The sequence below is a fragment of the Bubalus kerabau genome, chromosome 11 (assembly GCF_029407905.1).
Source record: "Bubalus kerabau isolate K-KA32 ecotype Philippines breed swamp buffalo chromosome 11, PCC_UOA_SB_1v2, whole genome shotgun sequence".
Taxonomy (NCBI): domain Eukaryota; kingdom Metazoa; phylum Chordata; class Mammalia; order Artiodactyla; family Bovidae; genus Bubalus; species Bubalus kerabau.
Window position 1 is genome coordinate 52133671 of NC_073634.1, and position 21895 is coordinate 52155565.

The 21895-nt window shown below is 41.7% G+C and overlaps 1 protein-coding gene across 1 annotated transcript in view; it reads right to left on the minus strand.

Annotated features, from left to right (window-relative positions):
- Positions 1-936: 936 nt before the first annotated feature.
- The window catches only part of USP39 (ubiquitin specific peptidase 39), a 37931-nt gene continuing 16972 nt past the window's right edge, over positions 937-21895 (minus strand). Inside the window, exons 7-13 of the mRNA XM_055540338.1 lie at positions 21794-21871; positions 20738-20805; positions 19390-19578; positions 11992-12134; positions 4201-4336; positions 2381-2467; positions 937-1424 (exon numbers count right to left, since the gene is read on the minus strand). Coding sequence (XP_055396313.1) covers positions 1377-1424; positions 2381-2467; positions 4201-4336; positions 11992-12134; positions 19390-19578; positions 20738-20805; positions 21794-21871 — 749 coding nt within the window. The 3' untranslated portion in view covers positions 937-1376. The remainder of the gene's footprint in view (positions 1425-2380; positions 2468-4200; positions 4337-11991; positions 12135-19389; positions 19579-20737; positions 20806-21793; positions 21872-21895) is intronic.

The window sequence follows — 21895 nt, forward strand, 5'->3', positions numbered from 1 at the left end:
AGAGGGCCTGGTGAACCTGCAAAGGGTTGCTGGAGCTATAGGAGGTGGAGAAACACAAAGACGGTGCAGTCGGCCCCCCACATCTGCAGGTTCTGCACCTGTGGATTCAACCAACCTCGACTGAAAATATTCAGGGTGAAAAAATTCCAGAAGTTTCCAAAAAGTAAAACTTGAACTTGCCATATGCCTGGTAACTATTTACCGAGCATTTACATTGTATTAGGCATCATAAGTAATCCAGAGGTGACGTAAAGTAGACTGGAGGATGTGCGCAGGTTATGTGTGAACACTATACCATTTTATATAAGGGACTGGAGCCTCCTCAGAATTTGGTGTCCAGGGCTGTCCTGGAACCAAGGTCCCGAGGATACTGAGGGATGACTCTATTGTGTCCTGGAAGCAAAGAATGGCAGCCCGAGGTGCAGGGCTCTGACCTGCCACACAGAGAACTTGCTGCAGCTGACTGGCTGCCACCCACACTTGTATCTCCAGATCGCTGTATCTTCAGGTCTGCAACAGTGCCCAGGCCTAGGCCACACTTCCTCCATGAGTAAGCTTGGCCAAAAACCACTTCTGCTTGACGTTTCTGTGCTCCGAGCTCCCAGCTGGCCTGGCTGAGACGTTCTGAGAGCTGTCCTGTGGTCAGACACTCTTCCTGCCTGCTTCCCTGTCATTCCTCATGAAGCCCTGCACTGCAGGCTGATACTGCCCACTTCCAGAGTTCCAGCTAAGACTGATAGTGATTCATCTCTGAGTCAGATTCTGTCTTACTCAGAGGATGGGTGCATTCTAACTGACACGCCACGCTCAGGCTGACAGGAAGAGACAAGCGTGATGTCCACCAGGTGAAAGATCGTAGGGGAGACGGTTCATGAGGACTTTCTTTTTAATCCCCCCTTAGGCAGAAGCCCAAGGGAATGATATGAAACAAGAGGCTGGTTTAAAAACAGGAAAACATTTAATCCATCCCCAAACACATATCAAGAAATGAAGAGAACCACAGGAAAACTACCTGTGATGGAAGAAGGGTGTTACTGGCTTCAAGCTCTAATTCCTATAATACTGAGGCTTTGATGCTTCAAAGAAACCCATCTAGTCCTTTAGTATTCCTGGCTATTCAGAAATAAATTACATACATCTGTAAAAGAGTTCTGGCCTGCTAGAAGGGAGCTAGCCAGGGAGGAGAAAGGGGCACCAATCTACTGTAAATGATCAAAGACCAGCTGAGTGACAGCACGGAGCCATCCGAGGCAGATGGACCACGGATGCTCTGGTAAGAGCCAGAACACAGCGCTGGCTCAGGGGCTTGTGCCATCCACCTGTGCTCACGATGACGTCGGCCAAAGCCCTTGGGAGCAAAGTTCTAAACGCCTCCTTCATGCCCCCTGCTGGTTGGTTTCATCATTATCTCGCCTCTTCCAAATCTGTAAGAAATGAATACAATGAATACTTAGGAGCCTGTGTTCCATCCACAAATATTTATCATGCACCTAAATCTGTGCTAGGAAATGAGCAAACTATCACCCCAATGCATATTTGCTAAGTCCCCTAAAACTAACTCATAATCTTTCAGAAAATTCCCTTTCATTTAATTTTCACTTTTCTACCCATCCTCTCTTCCCATTCCAAACTCCTTTTCTGAAAAAGGACTAACAGTCAGGCCTACAACTTCAAACAAAGTCACCAAGGAAAGAGTTCTCCTTGGAACAAGCAGTATCTCTCTTTTTTATAAAGCTGTGGCCTTCTCTTAGCCTCAGTCTTCCTTCTCTGCAGAGACTAGGACAGTTAGAAAGAGAAGACAGGGGGACTTCCTTGGAGGTCCAGTGGTTAAGACGCTGCACTTCCACTGCAGAGGGCATGGGTTCGATGCCTGGTTGGGGAAATAAGATGCCATATGCTGCACAGTGTGGCCAAAAAGTAAAAATTTTTTAAAAAAAGAAGAAAGAGAAGATAGAGCCCCTCAGCTCCTTGAACTCCCAACACAGTGGACAGGACAGTTAAAACATGCAGCTGCTGCTCCATAGACATGGGACAGTGCTGTGGGGTCACAAAGAGTGCTGACTTTGCCTAGGGAACTGGGGAGAGCTTCAGAGATGACTCCAGATGATTCTGAGCTCTTCCTCCTTGAAATCAGACCACACACTTGCAAACCTGACCTGGCTGACCGCACACAGAGAACCTCCTTGCTCACTCATAACTCGTCCCTGCTTTCCCGTCCTTCTCTTCACTGAAGCTCACTCCTGGCCCCGCCTCTCTCCCCACTGCATGTCGAAAGGCACCCAAGCCAACTCAGTCCCACTCCCTGCCTTCACCCATAACACTTCTCTCACCAGCTCCCACACCCCGTCACCTCCACGCTCATCGAGTGAAGCCAACCCACCTGAATGTAAGCCTCCGACAGTGTGATCATCTGGGGAAGGATGTCGGTCACCTGGAGGTCCTGTAATTCATACCATTTGCCTGTCCCCTGCAAGGAGTATGAAGGGCTAGGTCAGTTTGCTCCCAGAAACCAATAGAGTTTTAGAGGGAAAGAGATGCAGCCAAAAGCTAGAAAAGTCAGAATAGTCACTAGACCATCACCCAGCAAGAGTTCTAAGAAAGAAAGTACAAGGCCTCTGCTGGGCATCATTCAATGTCAAAAGCTTTTAGGGTGTTGATCTTGACAAACAAGTCCTGCTGAGGACTCCTTAAAGCACAGTGGAGTCTCAAACACTGTTCGTCTTTTAGGAAGAGACTAGGAGGACAACACAGAGAAAGAAGAGGAAGCCCCTACACCTCACCTGAGATGTCCCCTTGCTGCTCTGAAGTGACAGATCAACACATTCACTTAGAAGGTGCAGCATTAACCAAAAATGGACATTCCCACCCCTGCCCCAGAGGACACGGCAAGAGCTGGACAGAAAGACTCCTTGGTGGACACTGTCCCTCATACTAACCTGTTTCCTTTGGCCTAAGAAGCAGTGCTGCAAATATAACAACACCTACCTCACTTCATTCTTCTATAAACAAAGAGGAAAACAAGTTTCTGGATTATGGCAGAGATACTTCTGGAAGCTCACCTGCCTCATCCATCCAAACTTTCAAGAAATGCCAAAGACAAATATATTCCGGTTATTCTGGATATTCCAGTAGTTCAAATAAGATACACAACAAAAGCTCAGGATCCCATAATGAAAACCCCTATTCCTGGTGTGAGGACTGGTTAATAAGAACACAGTGAAACCGAGTATTCAGGTTCCAATGCCAACTCTTCTAACTTCAGATCAGTTACTCCAACTCTAAGCTAGGTTCCTCACTTGTAAAAAGATGGTATTAACACCTGTCCTGGAAGTGTGTTTAGGGACATAAACAAGATGAGCATACATGAAGTATGTGGCATACCATCTAGCACATGGCTAAGTGCTTGGCAGAGAAAAGCCGGTTATCATTAAACCCGGATTCTCAGAAGACTCATCAAGTTAGAGCAATTTGTGCCAGTAATCTGTATCACCAAATACATCCTAAGCACATGTTTCCCCCATTATCAGCAAATTCACAAAATTTGTTTTAGCTGAAAGGGAACTTCTCTACCAGTGCTTTGTAAACTTTAATTTCATACCCTTCAGAGGGTCTTGTTAACAGGTAGACTGTGATTCAGGAGGTATGCGAAGGGTCTGAGATTCTACAATTTCTAACGAGTTCTCATGTGATGTCAATGCTGTGAATCCAAGGCACTTTAGGTGGCAGGTGCTAGTCTAGGACAGTGCTTCTCAATCTTGGCTACACACTGGAAATCTGAGAATTTTAAAACCATCAAGATGCCTGGTTCTCACCTCCAGAAAATCTAATCAAGTCTTAACTCCAACATTTTGGACCAGAAAACTCTTTGCTGTGGGGGCTGCCTGTGCATTGGAAGACATTCAGCAGCATCTCTGGCCTATGCCCCAGTGGAAAATCAACAGGCACAAATTACAGTGTTTTCACGTAACTGGTCTGGGATGGCCCAGGCTTCAGCAGTCTAAAACCTGCCCCCAGGGAAGTCCCACGTGCAGCCAAAATTGAGAACAGCTGCCTTAAACTGGTCACTGACAACTCTGTTTCTTACAGAATCCCAAAGTCAAGGACAAGAAAGAGCAAACTGAAAGGAGCTGCCTTCCAAAAGGCCAAGGGAACACCACCGGCTTCTGCCACTCTGCACAGTGAGAAGTCAGCCCTACTCACATGGTGGAGCACGTGGATCCGGTAGGAGCCCTCGGAGGGTTTGCCGTCGTGTACAATGTTGGCGATGAGGTCGTAGGTGGTATTCTTGTGCACTGCCTGCACTTCTTCAGACAAATACTCTCTCAGGTCCACATTTCTGAGGATGATGAAAATAAAGTGAAGATCAGACAAAGCCTACGAGGTTAGCCCTGTAGAGGTTAACTGTCCTCCCTAAATGGACCACGAAGCTGTGGAACCCTATTTCAGGAACTTGGATCTAGGTGGGCTTGAATAGCTACAGAGCCCAGGTTTGTGGAAATTTACAGTTTGCCACAAAAATGGGTCAAATTAGGAAGACTGGCTCTATGGGAAAAGCATATTTTAAAAGCATGCCTAGGAGGAGAAGGGGACGACAGAGGATGAGATGGCTGGATGGCATCACTGACTCGATGGACGTGAGTCTGAGTGAACTCCGGGAGTTGGTGATGGACAGGGAGGCCTGGCGTGCTGTGATTCATGGGGTCGCAAAGAGTCTTACACAACTGAGCACTGAACTGAACTGAACTGAGGGCTTCCCTGGTGGCTCAGTGGGAAAGAATCTGCCCGTCAATGCAGGAGACACAGGTTCAATCCCTGGTCTGGGAAAATCCCACAAGCCGCGGAGCAACTAAGCCTGTGTGCCACAACTATTGAGCCCACAGGCCTCAACTACTGAAGCCAGGCGCCCTAGAGCCTGTTCTATGCAAGAGAACTACAAAAGTGAGAAGCCGGCCCACCGCAACTAAAAAGTAGCCCCCCTCTCACTGCAACTAGAGAAAGCCCACATGCAGGAATAAAGACCCAGTGCAGCCATAAATTAATTAATTAATTAATTAAAAGATGTTCCTGGTGGTCCAGTGGCTAAGACTCTGCACTCCCAATGCAGGGGGCCCGGGTTAAACCCCTGGTCAGGGAACTAGATCCCACACGCCGCAACTAAGAGTTTGCATGCTGCAGCTAAAGATCCTGCAACTGAAAGATCCTGCATGCTGCAACTAAGACCCTGCACAGCCAAATAAATAATATTTTTAATTAAAATTTTAAAAATAAAAAAATTAATAGCATGCCTAGGGGAGTCATGCCTGGTAGTCTTGTGGACAGACTCCATGATTTCACTGCTGAGGGCCCTGGTTCAGTCCCTGACTGGGGAACTACAATCCTTCAAGCCACAAGGCATGGACAAAAAATATTCAAAAATAAAAATTAATGCATACCTAGCAGTCTAAAGTACACAGCTTGGAGTCATTCAGACCTGAGCTGGAATCGAGGCTCTGTCACCTCGGAGCTGTATGTAAGTTTAAGCAGGTGACATAAGCTAAGGCTCTTCTATATGAGAATGAGAGTCACCATCTCCTCTGAGATGAGAACAAGGGTAACCGCCTCACCCTCTGCTCTGTCAGGGAATCGGCTGCAGTGGCAGTGTTCAGGGGGTACGTGGTCTCTGGACTCAGCCTATAGAAGCCTGCTCACCCGATCATGTCAGTTATCACTGTATACAATCACTGTAACAATTTCAGTGTGGCAAAACAGGACTTCCCTGGTGGTCCAGTGGTTAAGAATCCACCTGCCAATGCAGGGGACATGGGTTCGATCTCTGGTCCAGGAAGATTCCACGTGTTGCCAGGCAAGTAAGCCACCCCTAAGTTGTGATCTGCACCTACTAAGCCCACGAGCCGCAACTGAAGCTCTAGAGCCCGTGCTCCACAACAGGAGAAGTTACCACAATGAGAAGCTCCTGTGCCGCAACCAGAGTAGCCCCTGCTTGCCACAACTAGGGAAAGCCCATGCACAGCAACAAAGGCCTAGCACAGCCAAAATAAATATATCATTTAATTTTTTTAAATATGGCAAACCAGGCAGATCACTCAGATTTGTTTTTTTCTTTGATTTTATGGGACTGTGTTTATTTGATTATTTTGCCTTTAGTCAAATAGGCAGAATGATTACAAGTAACAGAACACCTTGGGCAGCCCAAGTACAAAAAGGGGACTAATTGATTCAAGGTTTCAGACTAGGAAATGCAGCAGAAACCAGGCACTGGAGAAGCAGCAAGATCCAAGAGTTACCTGCCCTCTTTTCTGCTTTGAAAAGCTTTATCCTTTTCCCATCCAGCTTTCTCTCCTTTATGGAACCCACCTTGACTCCCCCACAGCTTCCAAATTTCTCAGTTCTGGTTGTCAATAGAGACTACTGACTAGGTTCCTTCAATTGGAACTTAAAAACATCAAATTTATTTTTAACACTTGAACACTCATTTTTTTAAACACAGAGAAGCATTCTTGATGTACTTGGAATAAAACCTCCTTTTGTGTTTTATTTGTTGAATTCTATCAGTTGATGTATAAATGTGGTATAAATGTGTACCAGTTTTTATGAAGTCAAGAGCTATAATACAGGCTTACTGTGAAGACGGCAATGACAATTACCAAGAACTTTCAAATAGGGAAGTAGATTGACAGTTAACGTGACTATTAAGAGAAAGCTAACTAACTACACTATTTTCAGGAAAAATATAACCTTCTGATGCCTACAAATATTTATAAAAATTTAAATACAAGATAGAATAAGAGACAGTATGTGTGTGCTCAGTCACTCTGTTGTGTCCAACACTTTGTGACCCCATGGACTGTGGCCCGCCAGGCTCCTCTGTCCATGGGATTCTCCAGGTAAGAATACTGGAGTGGGTTGCCATTCTCTTCTCCAGGGGATCTTTCCAACCCAAGGATTGAACCCACATCTCCTGCACTGGCAGGCAGATTCTTTACTACTGAGTCACCTGGGAAGCCCAAGAGAGATTATATCCTTTTTCTCACCTCTAGAACTGTCTGCTGTGCTACCACTCATAACATGAAACACAGCGCTATCATGTTAAGAAGGATTTACAATAAATGCTAACAGTGGTCACATCCAGGGATCACTTCTAGATATGTATCTCCTTTTGAATTTTACACTATGAATTTATGAATATATCATCTGTCCAAAAATACAAAAAAATGTCAGTGTAAACCATGTATTAATAATAAGCAGGCAACTTTCTTCTAACTGTATTATGCAGCTTTCCATGTGTTAAGGATAGCTACTTATTTCCAGAGTGACAGCGAACCATATAGACTGCAATAAATAGTCATTGTTGTTTTGGGGCTTTGGGGATTTTTTTTGGCCCTGCCACACAGCTTGCAGGATCTCGGTTCCCCAACTGTGGAACACAGTGAAAATGCTAAGTCCTAACCACTGGACTGCCAGGGAAGTCCCTAAACAGCCACTGTTAAAATACATTTTAGATATGAGTCTGAGGAAACCAATGAGGGCTCAAGAGAGCCAAAATGCCTGCCAGCTGCTAAGAACTGACTTCTCATACTGTCTTCTCAGCTTTAACAACAGCTGTTTGGACTTCTTTGAACAAGTCCTAGAAAAGTCTTCAGAAGTATATATACTCAAAAATTTCTTGACTGAACCCAAACTGTCTCAGTGGCAAAAGGGAATAAATTGATGTTAAATCATTTTGCTTTACAAAACAGTCAATGGGGAAAACCCTATTTGTCCCCCCATAAAACAGTTCAATGTTGAGACCACCTAACTAGCTGGAAGTGAAACTTTACACCTGTGCCCCAGAAACCCGATCTCCAAACAAGCAGAGGGCCACTAGTCACTGCACGTCTGATGGATCTCTACTATGAACACAGGAGAAGAATTAGATCTGACGAAGGGTTTTTCAAATGGGGACTTGAGCGTGATGAGAGCTGTATCAGTCTAAGAGTGATGACAGTGCATTGATAATCCAAGTCTAGGTTTCCAGGAGTCACACAGTGTGATGGTCTCCATCGGACTAGTGGGAAAGTAATCTTTTTCTCAACTTCTCCAAAGCTTTCTGACAGACAAGCTACTGAAGGCACAGTGGCCAAAAATCCAAATGTAACTGGTGGCAAAATACACATATTCCAGGTCCCTAATATAAAAGAAACTTCCTACCAGTGAAAGGAAATTTCTGTGCTGACTGAGCAGGAACTACCATCAACACACAGTCCTGCCTCGGGAGCTGCCCTAGAGTAAAGAGGGCTCCTTCCTTCTAGGAACAGACTGGTGACTGCAGCAATTCACCAAAGTCCAGCTCTGAATTAAAACCCCTAGTCTTTCAGAGAAAGCCCCTCTGTGATCCTACTCAAGTTAGCAGACAGCTGGCCTTCATATTCCCAGATTTCATTCTACTTGTCACATAAACAAGATATTGGAGAAGAACAGGAAGAAAAGTGCATGAAAAGAGAGAAAGAAATTCTCCTATAACCCTAACTACTACAAAGGTTTTCTCTCCTCATCCACCACTGTTCTCAGAGTCTTGGTGATGATGGAACCAGAAATAATAAAATGTTACACTTGGAAGGATCCCTAGGGCTCGTCTAGTCCAGGCCTCTCATTTAATCCTGGAGAGAGTATACAAATGACCTGCGCAAGGCCACCCGGCTAGAACAACACAGAACTCAAGACTTCTTTAAGTTGCTACCCTCTTAAATGCTACACAGAATTAAGAATTGGCACTATTTTCAAAGGAAAACACTGGTAGCTCAGTCTGGGCAACTGGAGCGGATGGAGGGAGAAAGACAAGAGAAGGAGATGACCATTTGCCCATTACAGCCCCCAAACTACTTTCTGAGGTTTAAAAATAACTACACTTCTGAGCTAAACAGCATGGTAATCCTATCTTCTAACCATTCAAATCCTTCCAGCAAGAAATCATGTTAGGGCTCCTACCTTATCTAAAAGCCCACACACAGATGCACCTTTCTTCCTGCCAGCCCCACCACCAAGCCTCTCTGTGGTCTGGTCTCTTGGGAACTAAAAACCAACTGTTTACCCCCAAAAGGGTCTTGCAGGAGCCTTCTACAGCTCCTCCAAATTCCCCATTAAAATACTCATAAACAGAGACGCAGATGCACAGAGCAGACATGTGGACACGGGCGTAGGGGGAGAAGAGGAAGGAGAGGGTGGGATGAACTGAAAGATTAGGACTGATGACATAAATACACTGCCATTTGTAAAGCAGCTAGTAAGAAGCTGCTCTATAGCACAGGGTGCTCAGCTCCATGCTCTGGGATGACCTAAAGCAGGGGATGGAGTGGGATGTGAGAGGGAGGTCCAAGAGGGAGGGGATATATGTATGCACATGGCTGATTCACTTCACTGTACAGCAGAAACTAATGCAAAACTGTAAAGCAAATATACTCCAATAAAAAAAAATAAAGGACACATATTGAAAAAAAAACATATAAATATCTGCAAAAAGACAACTGCATGGTCAATTAAAAATAAGACTATACATCAAAATGTATAACTTTGTCATCAATAGGCAGAAATTGAACACATTCCAGACTTTATCCTCTAGCGAAGAAATAAGATAGTAGGGTTCCAAGACAGTAAGGCAAATCTAGAGTCATCCCCACTGTCCACACTTTTTTTTTTTTTTTTAATTTTATTTTATTTTTAAACTTTACATAACTGTATTAGTTTTGCCAAATATCAAAATGAATCCGCCACAGGTATACATGTGTTCCCCATCCTGAACCCTCCTCCCTCCTCCCTCCCCATTCCATCCCTCTGGGTCGTCCCAGTGCACCAGCCCCAAGCATCCAGTATCGTGCATCGAACCTGGACTGGCAACTCGTTTCATACATGATATTTTACAAGTTTCAATGCCATTCTCCCAAATCTTCCCACCCTCTCCCTCTCTCACAGAGTCCATAAGACTGTTCTATACATCAGTGTCTCTTTTGCTGTCTCGTACACAGGGTTATTGTTACCATCTTTCTAAATTCCATATATATGCGTTAGTATACTGTATTGGTGTTTTTCTTTCTGGCTTACTTCACTCTGTATAATAGGCTCCAGTTTCATCCACCTCATTAGAACTGATTCAAATGCATTCTTTTTAATGGCTGAATAATACTCCATTGTGTATATGTACCACCGCTTTCTTATCCATTCATCTGCTGAGGGACATCTAGGTTGCTTCCATGTCCTGGCTATTATAAACAGTGCTGCGATGAACATTGGGGTACACGTGTCTCTTTCCCTTCTGGTTTCCTCAGTGTGTATGCCCAGCAGTGGGATTGCTGGATCATAAGGCAGGTCTATTTCCAGTTTTTTAAGGAATCTCCACACTGTTCTCCATAGTGGCTGTACTAGTTTGCATTCCCACCAACAGTGTAAGAGGGTTCCCTTTTCTCCACACCCTCTCCAGCATTTATTACTTGTAGACTTTTGGATCGCAGCCATTCTGACTGGTGTGAAATGGTACCTCATAGTGGTTTTGATTTGCATTTCTCTGATAATGAGTGATGTTGAGCATCTTTTCATGTGTTTGTTAGCCATCTCTATGTCTTCTTTGGAGAAATGTCTATTTAGTTCTTTGGCCCATTTTTTGATTGGGTCATTTATTTTTCTGGAGTTGAGCTGTAGGAGTTGCTTGTATATTCTCGAGATTAGTTGTTTGTCAGTTGCTTCATTTGCTATTATCTTCTCCCATTCTGAAGGCTGTCTTTTCACCTTGCTAATAGTTTCCTTTGATGTGCAGAAGCTTTTAAGGTTAATTAGGTCTCATTTGTTTATTTTTGCTTTTATTTCCAATATTCTGGGAGGTGGGTCATAGAGGATCCTGCTGTGATGTATGTCAGAGAGTGTTTTGCCTATGTTCTCCTCTAGGAGTTTTATAGTTTCTGGTCTTACATTTAGATCTTTAATCCATTTTGAGTTTATTTTTGTGTATGGTGTTAGAAAGTGTTCTAGTTTCATTCTTTTACAAGTGGTTGACCAGATTTCCCAGCACCACTTGTTAAAGAGATTGTCTTTAAGCCATTGTATATTCTTGCCTCCTTTGTCAAAGATAAGGTGTCCATATGTGCGTGGATTTATCTCTCGGCTTTCTATTTTGTTCCATTGATCTATATTTCTGTCTTTGTGCCAGTACCATACTGTCTTGATAACTGTGGCTTTGTAGTAGAGCCTGAAGTCAGGTAGGTTGATTCCTCCAGTTCCATTCTTCTTTCTCAAGATCGCTTTGGCTATTCGAGGTTTTTTGTATTTCCATACAAATTGTGAAATTATTTGTTCTAGCTCTGTAAAGAATGCTGTTGGTAGCTTGATGGGGATTGCATTGAATCTATAGATTGCTTTGGGTAGTATATTTTCACTATATTGATTCTTCCAATCCATGAACATGGTATATTTCTCCATCTGTTAGTGTCCTCTTTGATTTCTTTCACCAGTGTTTTATAGTTTTCTATATATAGGTCTTTAGTTTCTTTAGGTAGATATATTCCTAAGTATTTTATTCTTTCCATTGCAATGGTGAATGGAATGGTTTCCTTAATTTCTCTTTCTGTTTTCTCATTATTACCCACTGTCCACAGTTAACTAACCATAGCATACAAGATGCAATGATAGGCAGACAGACGTACAGACTAACTATTCAAGATTACCTTCAAAGCGAGGAAAAGCCTACCTGTCCTACTTTTACCGACTGTTCATCCTTATACTGAAAGACTACAATTCCCAGCAGGCAACAGGAGAGAAGACAAAAGGGGAATTGCCTCCAAGTAAACATTCATCTTTGAGGTCCCTAAAATGTTTGTATCCTTCCCATAGAAACCTTAACTTATATAGTGTAGGTAGGTTCCTTACAATCTCCAACTAAGATGGTCCAATATTAAGAGTGGCACAAAGAAATAAAAAAGGAACTCAAGCTCACGCCCCTAATAGGAAGTGTGGGAGGGGAACACTCACGTAATCGGGAAGTTGACAATAGTCGGATTCTTCTCCACAAAGAAATTGTTCTTAGTGAATCTCTTAATACAAAAGATTAGATATGGAGGCAGCTTGGTGAGCTGGAAGCGCTTCAGAAAGTTCTCCTTGTAGGTCTTATATTCCTAGAGAGAGCAAAGAAAATGATCAAGTTAGTGTTGGAGCATTAGAGCAGGAACACAAGTTTTGTTTTGGCTTGGTTTGGGTTTTTTAATAGAATTTTGTCTTCCAATAGAATCCAGAAGACACCTGACCCCAGCAACCACCTGCAAGGGTTAAGAACAGCTGTTTGGCCAAAGCTGAAATACCTCATCTGTGGGCTGTGTTTCAGCCAGCACGTGACCAAACTGTTGAACTCTAACCATATAATATAGGTTTTTGTTTCTATAAGGAAAACAAAAATGTCAAGTGAAAAAGAGGATGTGTTAAAAGTTCAGAATTTAAAAACCATGAGTTGTTGTTAGTTTAGTCCATCAATCGTATCCGATTCTTTGTGACCCCAGGGACTATAGCACACCAGGCTCCTCTGTACATGGGATTTTCCAGGCAAGAATACTGGAGTGGACTGCCATATCCTTCTCCAGGGGATCTTCCTGATCCAAGGATCGAACCCATGTTTCCTGCATTGCTAGACAGATTCTTTACCTCTGAGCCACCTGGAAAGCCCCTAAAAAAAAAATAAGAGTTTCACTTAATTCAAAATAAAGAAGAATGTCCTGACCATTTGACCATCAGACACATGCACCATGGAACAGGCACCTGTGACCAACAAGGAGCCCTTTAACACTGAGGGTTTTCCAGAAGAGCTGTCAACTGACATTCCACGTTCCTTCCTCCTCCAAGGCCCCGAGACTTGTAGGTCAAGTACAGTCTGTTGAGCAACACTTAACTGAGGCCTCACTCAGGACTTGAATATCTCACTTTCAACAGTGGACAGACAACCAGGCAGAAGAAACAGAAGACCTGAGCAACATTATAATTAGGCCTAAAGCTGCACCGCCATCAGCATAATGTACACTCTTCTCAAGTGCACATGGAATGGTCTCCAGCAAAGACCGTATGCCAGCCCGTAAAACAAACTTCAACAAACACAAAATATACAAACAATACAAAGTGTGTTCTCTGACCACAATGGGGTGAAATTATTAACAGAAATCAGCAACAGAAAGAAACCTGCAAAACTCACAAATATACGGAGATTAAACAATACATTCCTTAATAAGCAATAGGTTAAATAAAAAATAAAAAGAGAAATTAGGAAAGAATTCAAGATGAATAAAAATGAAGACACAACATTTAAAAACTTATGGGATGTAGCTAAAGCAGTGGTCAAGAGGTAAACTTAGTTGTAAATGCCTAGATTGAAAATAAGATCTCAAATCAATAACCTTCCACCTTAAAACATTGGGAGAAAAGCAAACTAAACCTAAAGCAAGCAGAAAAAAGAAAAAAAAAATCAGACCACAAGTTAAAAAAACACAGAATAGAAAAACATTTCAGAAAAATCAACAAAACCTAGCCTTTAGTTAGTTGAACAAGAAAAAAATTCAAATTACTAGAATCAAAAATGACAAAGGGAACATTACTAGGAACTTTACAGAAATAAAAATGATTATAAAGGAACACTATAAACAACTGTATGCTAAAATAGTAGATAAGTCAGATGAAATGGATAAATTCCTAGAAAGACTCAAACTACCAAAACTTGAAAAGAAACAATCTGAATAAACCTACAACAAGTAAAGAAATTAAATTAGTTGTTAAAAAACTACCCATGAAGAAAAGCCCAGGCCCAAATTTCTTCACTGGTATTTTCTACCAAACATTTAAAGAAATTACACCAATTTTTCAAACACTTTTCCAAAATAAAAGGAGGGAATACTTCCCAACTCCTTTCATGAGGTCAACATTACCCTGATACCAAAACTAGGCACAGCTACAGATCAGTATTTCTATGAATATGGATGCAAAATTCCTCAACAAAATACTAGTAAACCAATTCCAACATAAACAACAACAAAGAATTATATACCAATTATACATGACTAAGTATGATTTATTCAGGAATACAAAGGTGGCTTAACATCCAAAAATCAATTAATATAATATACCGTATCATATAATAATAAGAAAATAAGGCAATAAGTAGCAAAATAAGACAACAAATAGCAATAATCGAAACCCACACAATCATCTCTGTAGATACAAAAAAGCATTTGACAAAATCCGACACCTTATCATGAGAAAAACACTCAACAGAGACAGAAAGGAACTTCCTCAACCTGATAAAGGGTATCTATGAAAAACAGATATGTGATGTTATCCACAGCTAACATCATACTTACTGGTAAAAGCCTGGACTCTATCCCTCAAGATCAGGTACAAGATATGATATCTCCATTTTCCACTTCTATTTAACCCTGTACTAGAGATTCCAGCCAGAGCAATCAGGTAATAACATTTAAACAAATATGAAGTATCCAGATTAGAAAGGAAGAAGAAGTAAAACTATCTCTGTCTGTAGATGATATGATCTTGCATACAGAAAATTTTAAGAAATTCACTTTCAAAGTTTGGCAAGGTTGCAGGCTACAAAAATCAATATACAAAAATCAACTGCGGGGGCTTCCCTGGTGGTCTAGTGATTGAGAATCCGCCTGCCAATGCAGGGGTCATGGGTTCGATCTCTGGTCCAGGAAGATTCCACAAGATCACAACTAAGCCCATGAGCCACAACTACTGAGCCCATGAGCCCTAGAGCCTGCACTCTGCAATTAAAGAAGCCACTGCAATGAGAAGCCTGCACACCACAATGAAGACCCAGTGCAGCCAAAAATTAAAATAATAAAAATTTATATTAAAATAGTTCAAAACTTATACTCCAAAAACTAGAAAACACTATTGAAGGAAATTAAAGAAGATAAATAAATAGAAAAATAACCCATGTTTATGAATCAGAAGACTGCTATTATTAAGTTGGCAATAACTCCCAAACTAATCTACAGATTCAACACAATCCCTGTCAGAATATCAACTGGCTTCTTTGTAAAAATCCACAAGCTGATCCTCAAATTTGTAAAATTGCAAGGAACCCAAAATAACCAGAACAATCTTGTAGAAGAATAAAGTTGGAAAGTTCAGTTTATAATTTCAGAACTAACTACAAAGTAGTAATAACCAAGACTGTGTTCTAGACATATACATCGATGGAACAGAATTGAGACTCCAAAAATAAACCCATGTGTCTATGGTCAAATGATTTTTCAACAAGGATGCCAAGACCATTCAATGGGAAAAGAATTGTCTTGTCAACAAACAGTGCTAAGACAACTAGACAGTCATATGCAAAAGAATAAAACTAGACTTTGTACTTTACACCATATACTAAAATTTAACTTAATACACTATTGAGCCCACGAGCCATATCAGTATGTTTCTAGAGAGTGATACAATAAATACCACCATGTGAAGTTGTTAGAGCTTAAAATCGATGAAGGGTTCATTACACAACTTATGATTGTCATTAGTATTAATATTTTGCTCTATTAGGTATTTGTTCCAATGAAAAATTTTCAAAAATGATGCATCATGAAATTTTGAGTGAAGAAGAATCTTTCAGTGAATTTTATGAAGATATTTTCTCTGATAGCCTGAGCGATATATATACTAGTGTCTCAGAAGATGACAGTTCTTTGGAATATAGTTCTGATTCAGATGATGTGAATATTAGACCAACAAAAAGACAAAAAACCTTAGTCATTGATTCTGATACAGAAAGTGTAAATGAAACTCATGGTGCTGGAGAGGGTTCCTTTGCTTCTACAGAAGAGTGAACTGAAGACAACATTTCAATTCAATTAGAAGATTCTACAGGTGTGTCAGGTGTAACTATTGAATGTAATAACTCACAAAGTGTTAGTGAAATAACAGAATTAATCTCAGGCTAACCAAAATAAACTTACTGACCACAGGCATTAGTTAGTTTCTGCAAAAATCCCCCGATCAATAGAACTTTCTTGGTGGCTCTGATGGTGAAGAATCCACCTGCCAATGCAGGAGATGTGGGTTCTATCCCTGGGCTGGGAAGATCCCCTGGAGAAGGAAATGGCAACCCACTCCAGTATTCTTGCCTAGAAAAATCCCATGGACAGAGGAGCCTGATGGGCTACAGTCCATGGAGTCACAGAAGAGCTGGACGTGACTTAGGGACTAAACAACAACAACAAAGGCCTGAAATGTAAGAGCTAAAACTATGAAAGTCTTAGAAGAAAACACAGAAGTAACCTTTCATGACCTGGGATTTAAGAATGGATTCTTACATAGGATAGCAAAAGCCCACACTATAAAAGAAAAACTAAGTAACTTCATCAAAGTTAAAACCTTTATGCTGCTAATGATACTATCAAGAGGGTAAAAATGCAACCTACAGAATGGGAAAAAATATTCGCAAATCATACAATTTGATGAGTGACTGGTATTGAGACTATATACAGAAATCTTACAACTCAATAATAAAAAGATAAACTAATTTTTTAAATGCACAAAGGATCTAAACAAACATTTCTCCAAAGATGATATACAAATAAGCACATGAAATTAATCACCAGGGAGATACAAATTAAAACCATAATGAGATACCATTTCATACCTACTAGGATGCCAAAAACCCAAAGATAAACAATAACAAACGCTGGTGAAGATGCAGAGAAACTGGAACACTCATACACTGGAGGTGGGAATATAAGACAGTGCAGTCACTTTGGAAAACAGTTCTTCAAATGGCTAAACCTAAGAGTTACCACCTAGCAATTCCACTCCCCGATATCCAGCCAAGAGAAATGAAAACATGTCCATAACAAAAACTTGTAGACTGACCATGATCTCAAAGTTTGTTTCAAAATTTGCAAGCATCAAGTGTCATTCAAAAATGATTAGTTGCTGTCTAGGGCAGGGGGACACAAAGGGGTTAAAATGATAACTAAAGGGTGATTAAAAAAAAATCAATGATGAAAGTATTCTAAAGCGGACCAGATCTGTGGTAGCCCATATCTGTGAATATAGTAAAGCAAAAAAAAAAAAAAAACCTGCACTGTAAACTTTGTATAGGTTAATTGTATGCTGCTAAGTCGCTTCAGTTGTGTCCGACTGTGTGTGACCCCATGGACTGTAGCCTACCAGGCTTCTCCATACATGGGATTCTCCAGGCAAAACACTGGAGTGGGTTGCCATTTCCTTCTCCAAATTGTATGCTACTGTGTATTATATCTCAATAAAACTGTTCCTTTTTAAACAATTAAGTTCCCTGCCACATGATGAATAATCTGAGAGCACTGGAGAAATAAAAACTTTCCATCTCTAGTACACATACCAGAGCCACACCTTCTTTCTGGTAAATTTCTCATGATCTATAGGTATAAGCCCTATAGAAATAAATGTCTTTTTGGTGATAGGAAGTAACTCATCTCTGTGTGGTTGAAATAAAATATTGTGCTAAACCCTCCCCCCCCCCAAAAAAAAAATGTTCTTAATCAAAACTCCAAGAAATTTCACTGCCCACATCTGTGTCTATGAACAAGCTGGCATCAAGAGGCACTATTTTTAATTATCTCAGAGTAGTGAAGGACAGAGTTAACACTTAAATACCACCACAACCTAACGTGAAAAGGTTTCTCTGAAATTTACAAGGGAACACTGGGAGCATGGGGTGGAGGGAAGGGAGGAATTTCAGACTGGACATCAGTACCGTACTCACACAGCAAGGTTTTAGCTAAACTCACATTACAATAGTGCTATTAACCAGTTTTATTGATTTCAAAGCTTTGTTTACATAAAAGTTAGTTATAATTTAGTACTTTCCTTAAAAGCTATAGGTATGAAAAGTGTATACCAACATTGATGTTTACACTGATTTAAGTAATACTATCATAACAATAAATGTAAACCAATACTGAGGGTCCACAGAAATCTCAATATTACTTATATCTGAACAAACAGTAATAATAGGGACCATGTGGTATAGTTGAAAAAGTTAGAGAAAAATCTGACTTTAGATCACCAGCTCTGTCACATAAAATCAGTATAAAATAAAGCCAAATAAAATAAACAGATCTAGATAAGCCCTAAGGTCTTTCACCTCCCGCAAATGAAATGAGTCTAAAAAAGAGAGGGAAAAGGGTTCAGAATGAGGCTTCGAGGTAAAAAAAAATTTTTTTAAGTTTAAAAGAATGAAAAAGGATTAAATTTATCTACGATGAAGAAAGGAATTAAACCAAGAAACAGTTAACTCTGCAGATAAAAAGAAACTTTCAACTTGATGAAAGGTAATGTTTATAGTAAGAATATATTTTTTCATTTTATTTATATTTTAGTGTTTTTATTCTGCTTTAATATCTACATTATATTTTTTAAAAGATGGGAGTTTTTCATACCTTTGTGAGTTTCTACTCTAAATACCCTCTCCTTTCTCTATACTACCCAGAGGCACTTTAATTCAAGTTGAAGTGTGAAAGTGTTAGTTGCTCAATCCTGTCTGACTCTTCATGACCCCATGGACTGTAGTCTGCCAAGCTCCTCTATCCATGGAATTTTCCAGGAAAGAATACTAGAGTGGGTTGCCATTTCCTTCTCCAGGGGATCTTCCCAACCCAAGGATCAAACTCACATCTCTTGCATCTCTTGTTTTGGCAGGTGGATTCTTTACCAGCTGAGCCACCAGGGAAGCCCCCAGGTAAAGAATCAACCTGCAGTGCAGGAGACCTGGGATTGATCCCTGGGTTAGGAAGATCCCTTGGAGAGGGAAATGGCAACCCAGTCCAGCATTTTCGCCTGGGAAATCCCATGGACTGAGGAGCCTGGTGGGCTATGGGGGCACAAACAGTCAGAAATGACTGAACAACTAACACTTTCACTACACTTTCAATTCGAGTTGAGGGTAAAACAGCAGAAAGTCTGGGAGGCTCAATAAACACCATACACTTTAAAATACATGCATTACACACATGTGGCGATTTTCAAGTATAAAAAGAAAAACGTCAAAGTGAAAAGGTTGGACTTTCATGGTGGTCAAGAATCCACCTGCCAATGCAGGGGACACGGGTTCGATCCCTAATCTGGAAAGATTCCACATGCCACAGGGCAACTAAGCCCACAAGCCACAACTACTGAAGTCCATACACCTAGAGTCTGTAAGAGAAGCCACCACAATGAGAAGCCCGCTCAATGCAACAAGACAACAGCCCCCACTCACCACAACTAGAGAAAGCTCACAGGCAGTGACAAAGACCCAGAACAACCTCCCCCCATCATAAAACGATATATTAAAAAAAGAGAGAGGAAGAGAGAGAAAGGATTATGAGCAGGGCAGGTGTGCAAATGGGTTACCTTCTCAGTGATGCCGTTGAACTTGGCCAGGATGTTGAAGAGAGGCACCTGGGGGATAATGAGCTGCTCCTTCTCGTCCTTGTACAGGGGGGCGGTAGGAAGGTCCAGTGTCAGGTACATAAACGTGGACTCCACCATCGTCTCCTGGTACTCGTCATTATGCAGCAGCTGCTCTTTCTCTTCCGCTGGCTGGAAGTAAGGAAGAAGGAAAAGGAGGGAAGGAGTGTGAGCAAAATAGAATACCACAGCTGGAAAGAGATGAGGTTTCTGGGACACTTATATTTACTTCATTTAATGTTAAAGGGAGAAGGGGTACCCAAGAGACTGTGCCATTCCACAGGCACTTGCACAACCTGTTTGCATGCGTGGGTGCTCAGTCATGTCCAACTCTTTGCGACCCTGTGGACTGTAGCCCATCAGGCTCCTCTGTCCATGGGATTTTTCCAGGCAAGTGTACTGGAGTGGGTTGCCATTTCTTTCTCCTAGGGATCGTCCCAACCCAGGGACTGAACCCACATCTCCTGCGTCTCCTGCATTGGCAGGCAGATTCTTTACCACTGAGCCACCTGGGAATCCCTATAGATTAATGCAAACACTGGTCTTTCATATTCATAGAGATATTATTTAAATACCAGACTATTTGAAATCTAGAAAGTTTATCTGAGCTTTAGGGAAAAACAAACTAGCACCACCTAGCGGCCAGAACACTGAAATCGGTCATCCCTCCTTATCTATGGTTGCCTCCAGGACCTGCCTTGGATACCAAATTCCACGGATGATCAAGCCTCAACCAACTGCTAAATGTAAATAGAGTGCTTTTATATACTGAAAAAAATCCGTGTATAAGTGAACTGCTGCTAAGTTGCTTCAGTCGTGTCCGACTCTGTGCAACCCCAGAGACGGCAGCCCACCAGGCTCCCCCATCCCTGGGATTTTCCAGGCAAGAACACTGGAGTGGGTTGCCATTTCCTTCTCCAGTGCATGAAAGTGAAAAGTGAAAGTGAAGTCGCTCAGTCGTGTCCAACTCCTCGCGACCCCATGGACTGCAGCCCACCAGGCTCCTCCGTCCATGGGATTTTCCACGCAAGAGTACTGGAGTGGGGTGCCATTGCCTTCTCCAATAAGTGAACTAGTGCAGCTCAAAACTGTGTTGTTCGAAGGTCAACTGTACAATCAACCACCACCTCCCAAACTTAGCACACTGGTACACAGGAACCTAAGGGACATGCCACTTGGCAGGCGCCTTGCAGAACCTCTTCCTGGAGCAAAAGGCTGTACCAGTTACCTAAGCATCTTTTTGTCAACTCTGAATCCTCTCGGGCAATATAAACCAGTCCAAGCCACTCACCAGATCAGGATGAGGCAGTTTTTTAGTGAAGATCCTCATGGACCCCTGGAAAACGTCAGTTACAATTGCTGTACAAACAGAAATCAAAATGCAACTTCTGTGTTGAAAGCATTTCCAAAATTCAGTCCCAACTCCTACATTTTTTAAATAAATCAGCATCTTCCAGCATAAGACCCAAAGCTCTCACTTAAAAACAGACATATACCACCAAATTATACCTTTTTACTTATTTGTGTAAATAACTACTCTAGGGGATTTCTAAGACTCTGTGCTCCCAATGTAGGGGCCTTGGTTCGATCCGGGTCAGGAAACTAGATCTCACACACCAAAACTAAGAGTTTGTATGCCACACGCAACTGAGACCTAGTGCAGCCAAATAAATGAATATTTTTTAACAATTATTCTATGTCTTTCTTCTCCCCAAGATGGATGGGGCAGACAGGCTGAAGACACCTAAAGAGGGGGCAGGGCCACCTGGTAAAAAGAGCACCCGGCCACAATCCCACATCAAGAAACCATCAGAACACAGAGAGAAGAAAACTGCGTTAGGTCTCCAAAACAACTTACCTGGTTCAGCAGTCTCTAAGCTAAGTTATTTAAGGCATTCATGAAAAATGTCCAACTACTGCTAAACCAACCTGGATGCTAAGAACACAGGGACTCGAGGTCTGAGCCTCTATAAACTAGCTGTTAGTCTGTTATTCGGAAGAAGCAGCCAGGCCTAAGGACTATCCACTAAGTCTTCACTCTGCTACCACCAGCCCACCAGCATGTCTACAACACATTGCCCAGCCCCTCAGTTTGAAACTAGGTCAGGATTTCTAGAGCACAATCATATCCATTTCTACTTATTAAAAATACCATTATATACAAGCATGCTCTAATAAAGAAAAATGGAAAGGAAACTATTCAGGAACAAGATTTAGCCCATGTGTACAGAGACTGTACCCTAACACAAAAAATACACAGGTAAGAAGAAAGGATGAAAAGTTGCAAAGTGTTTCCAAAAGGAAGCAAACAAAAAAGTGCTCTCCTTCACAAAATAACACGACTTACTCTTTTTTTTCTTCTTTGTGCCCCCCAGAGCTGAGTGTAGAGCATTCAAAAACCAGGACAGAAAATCAACTCCATCCCCTGGAAAAGGAGAGGTGGGACATC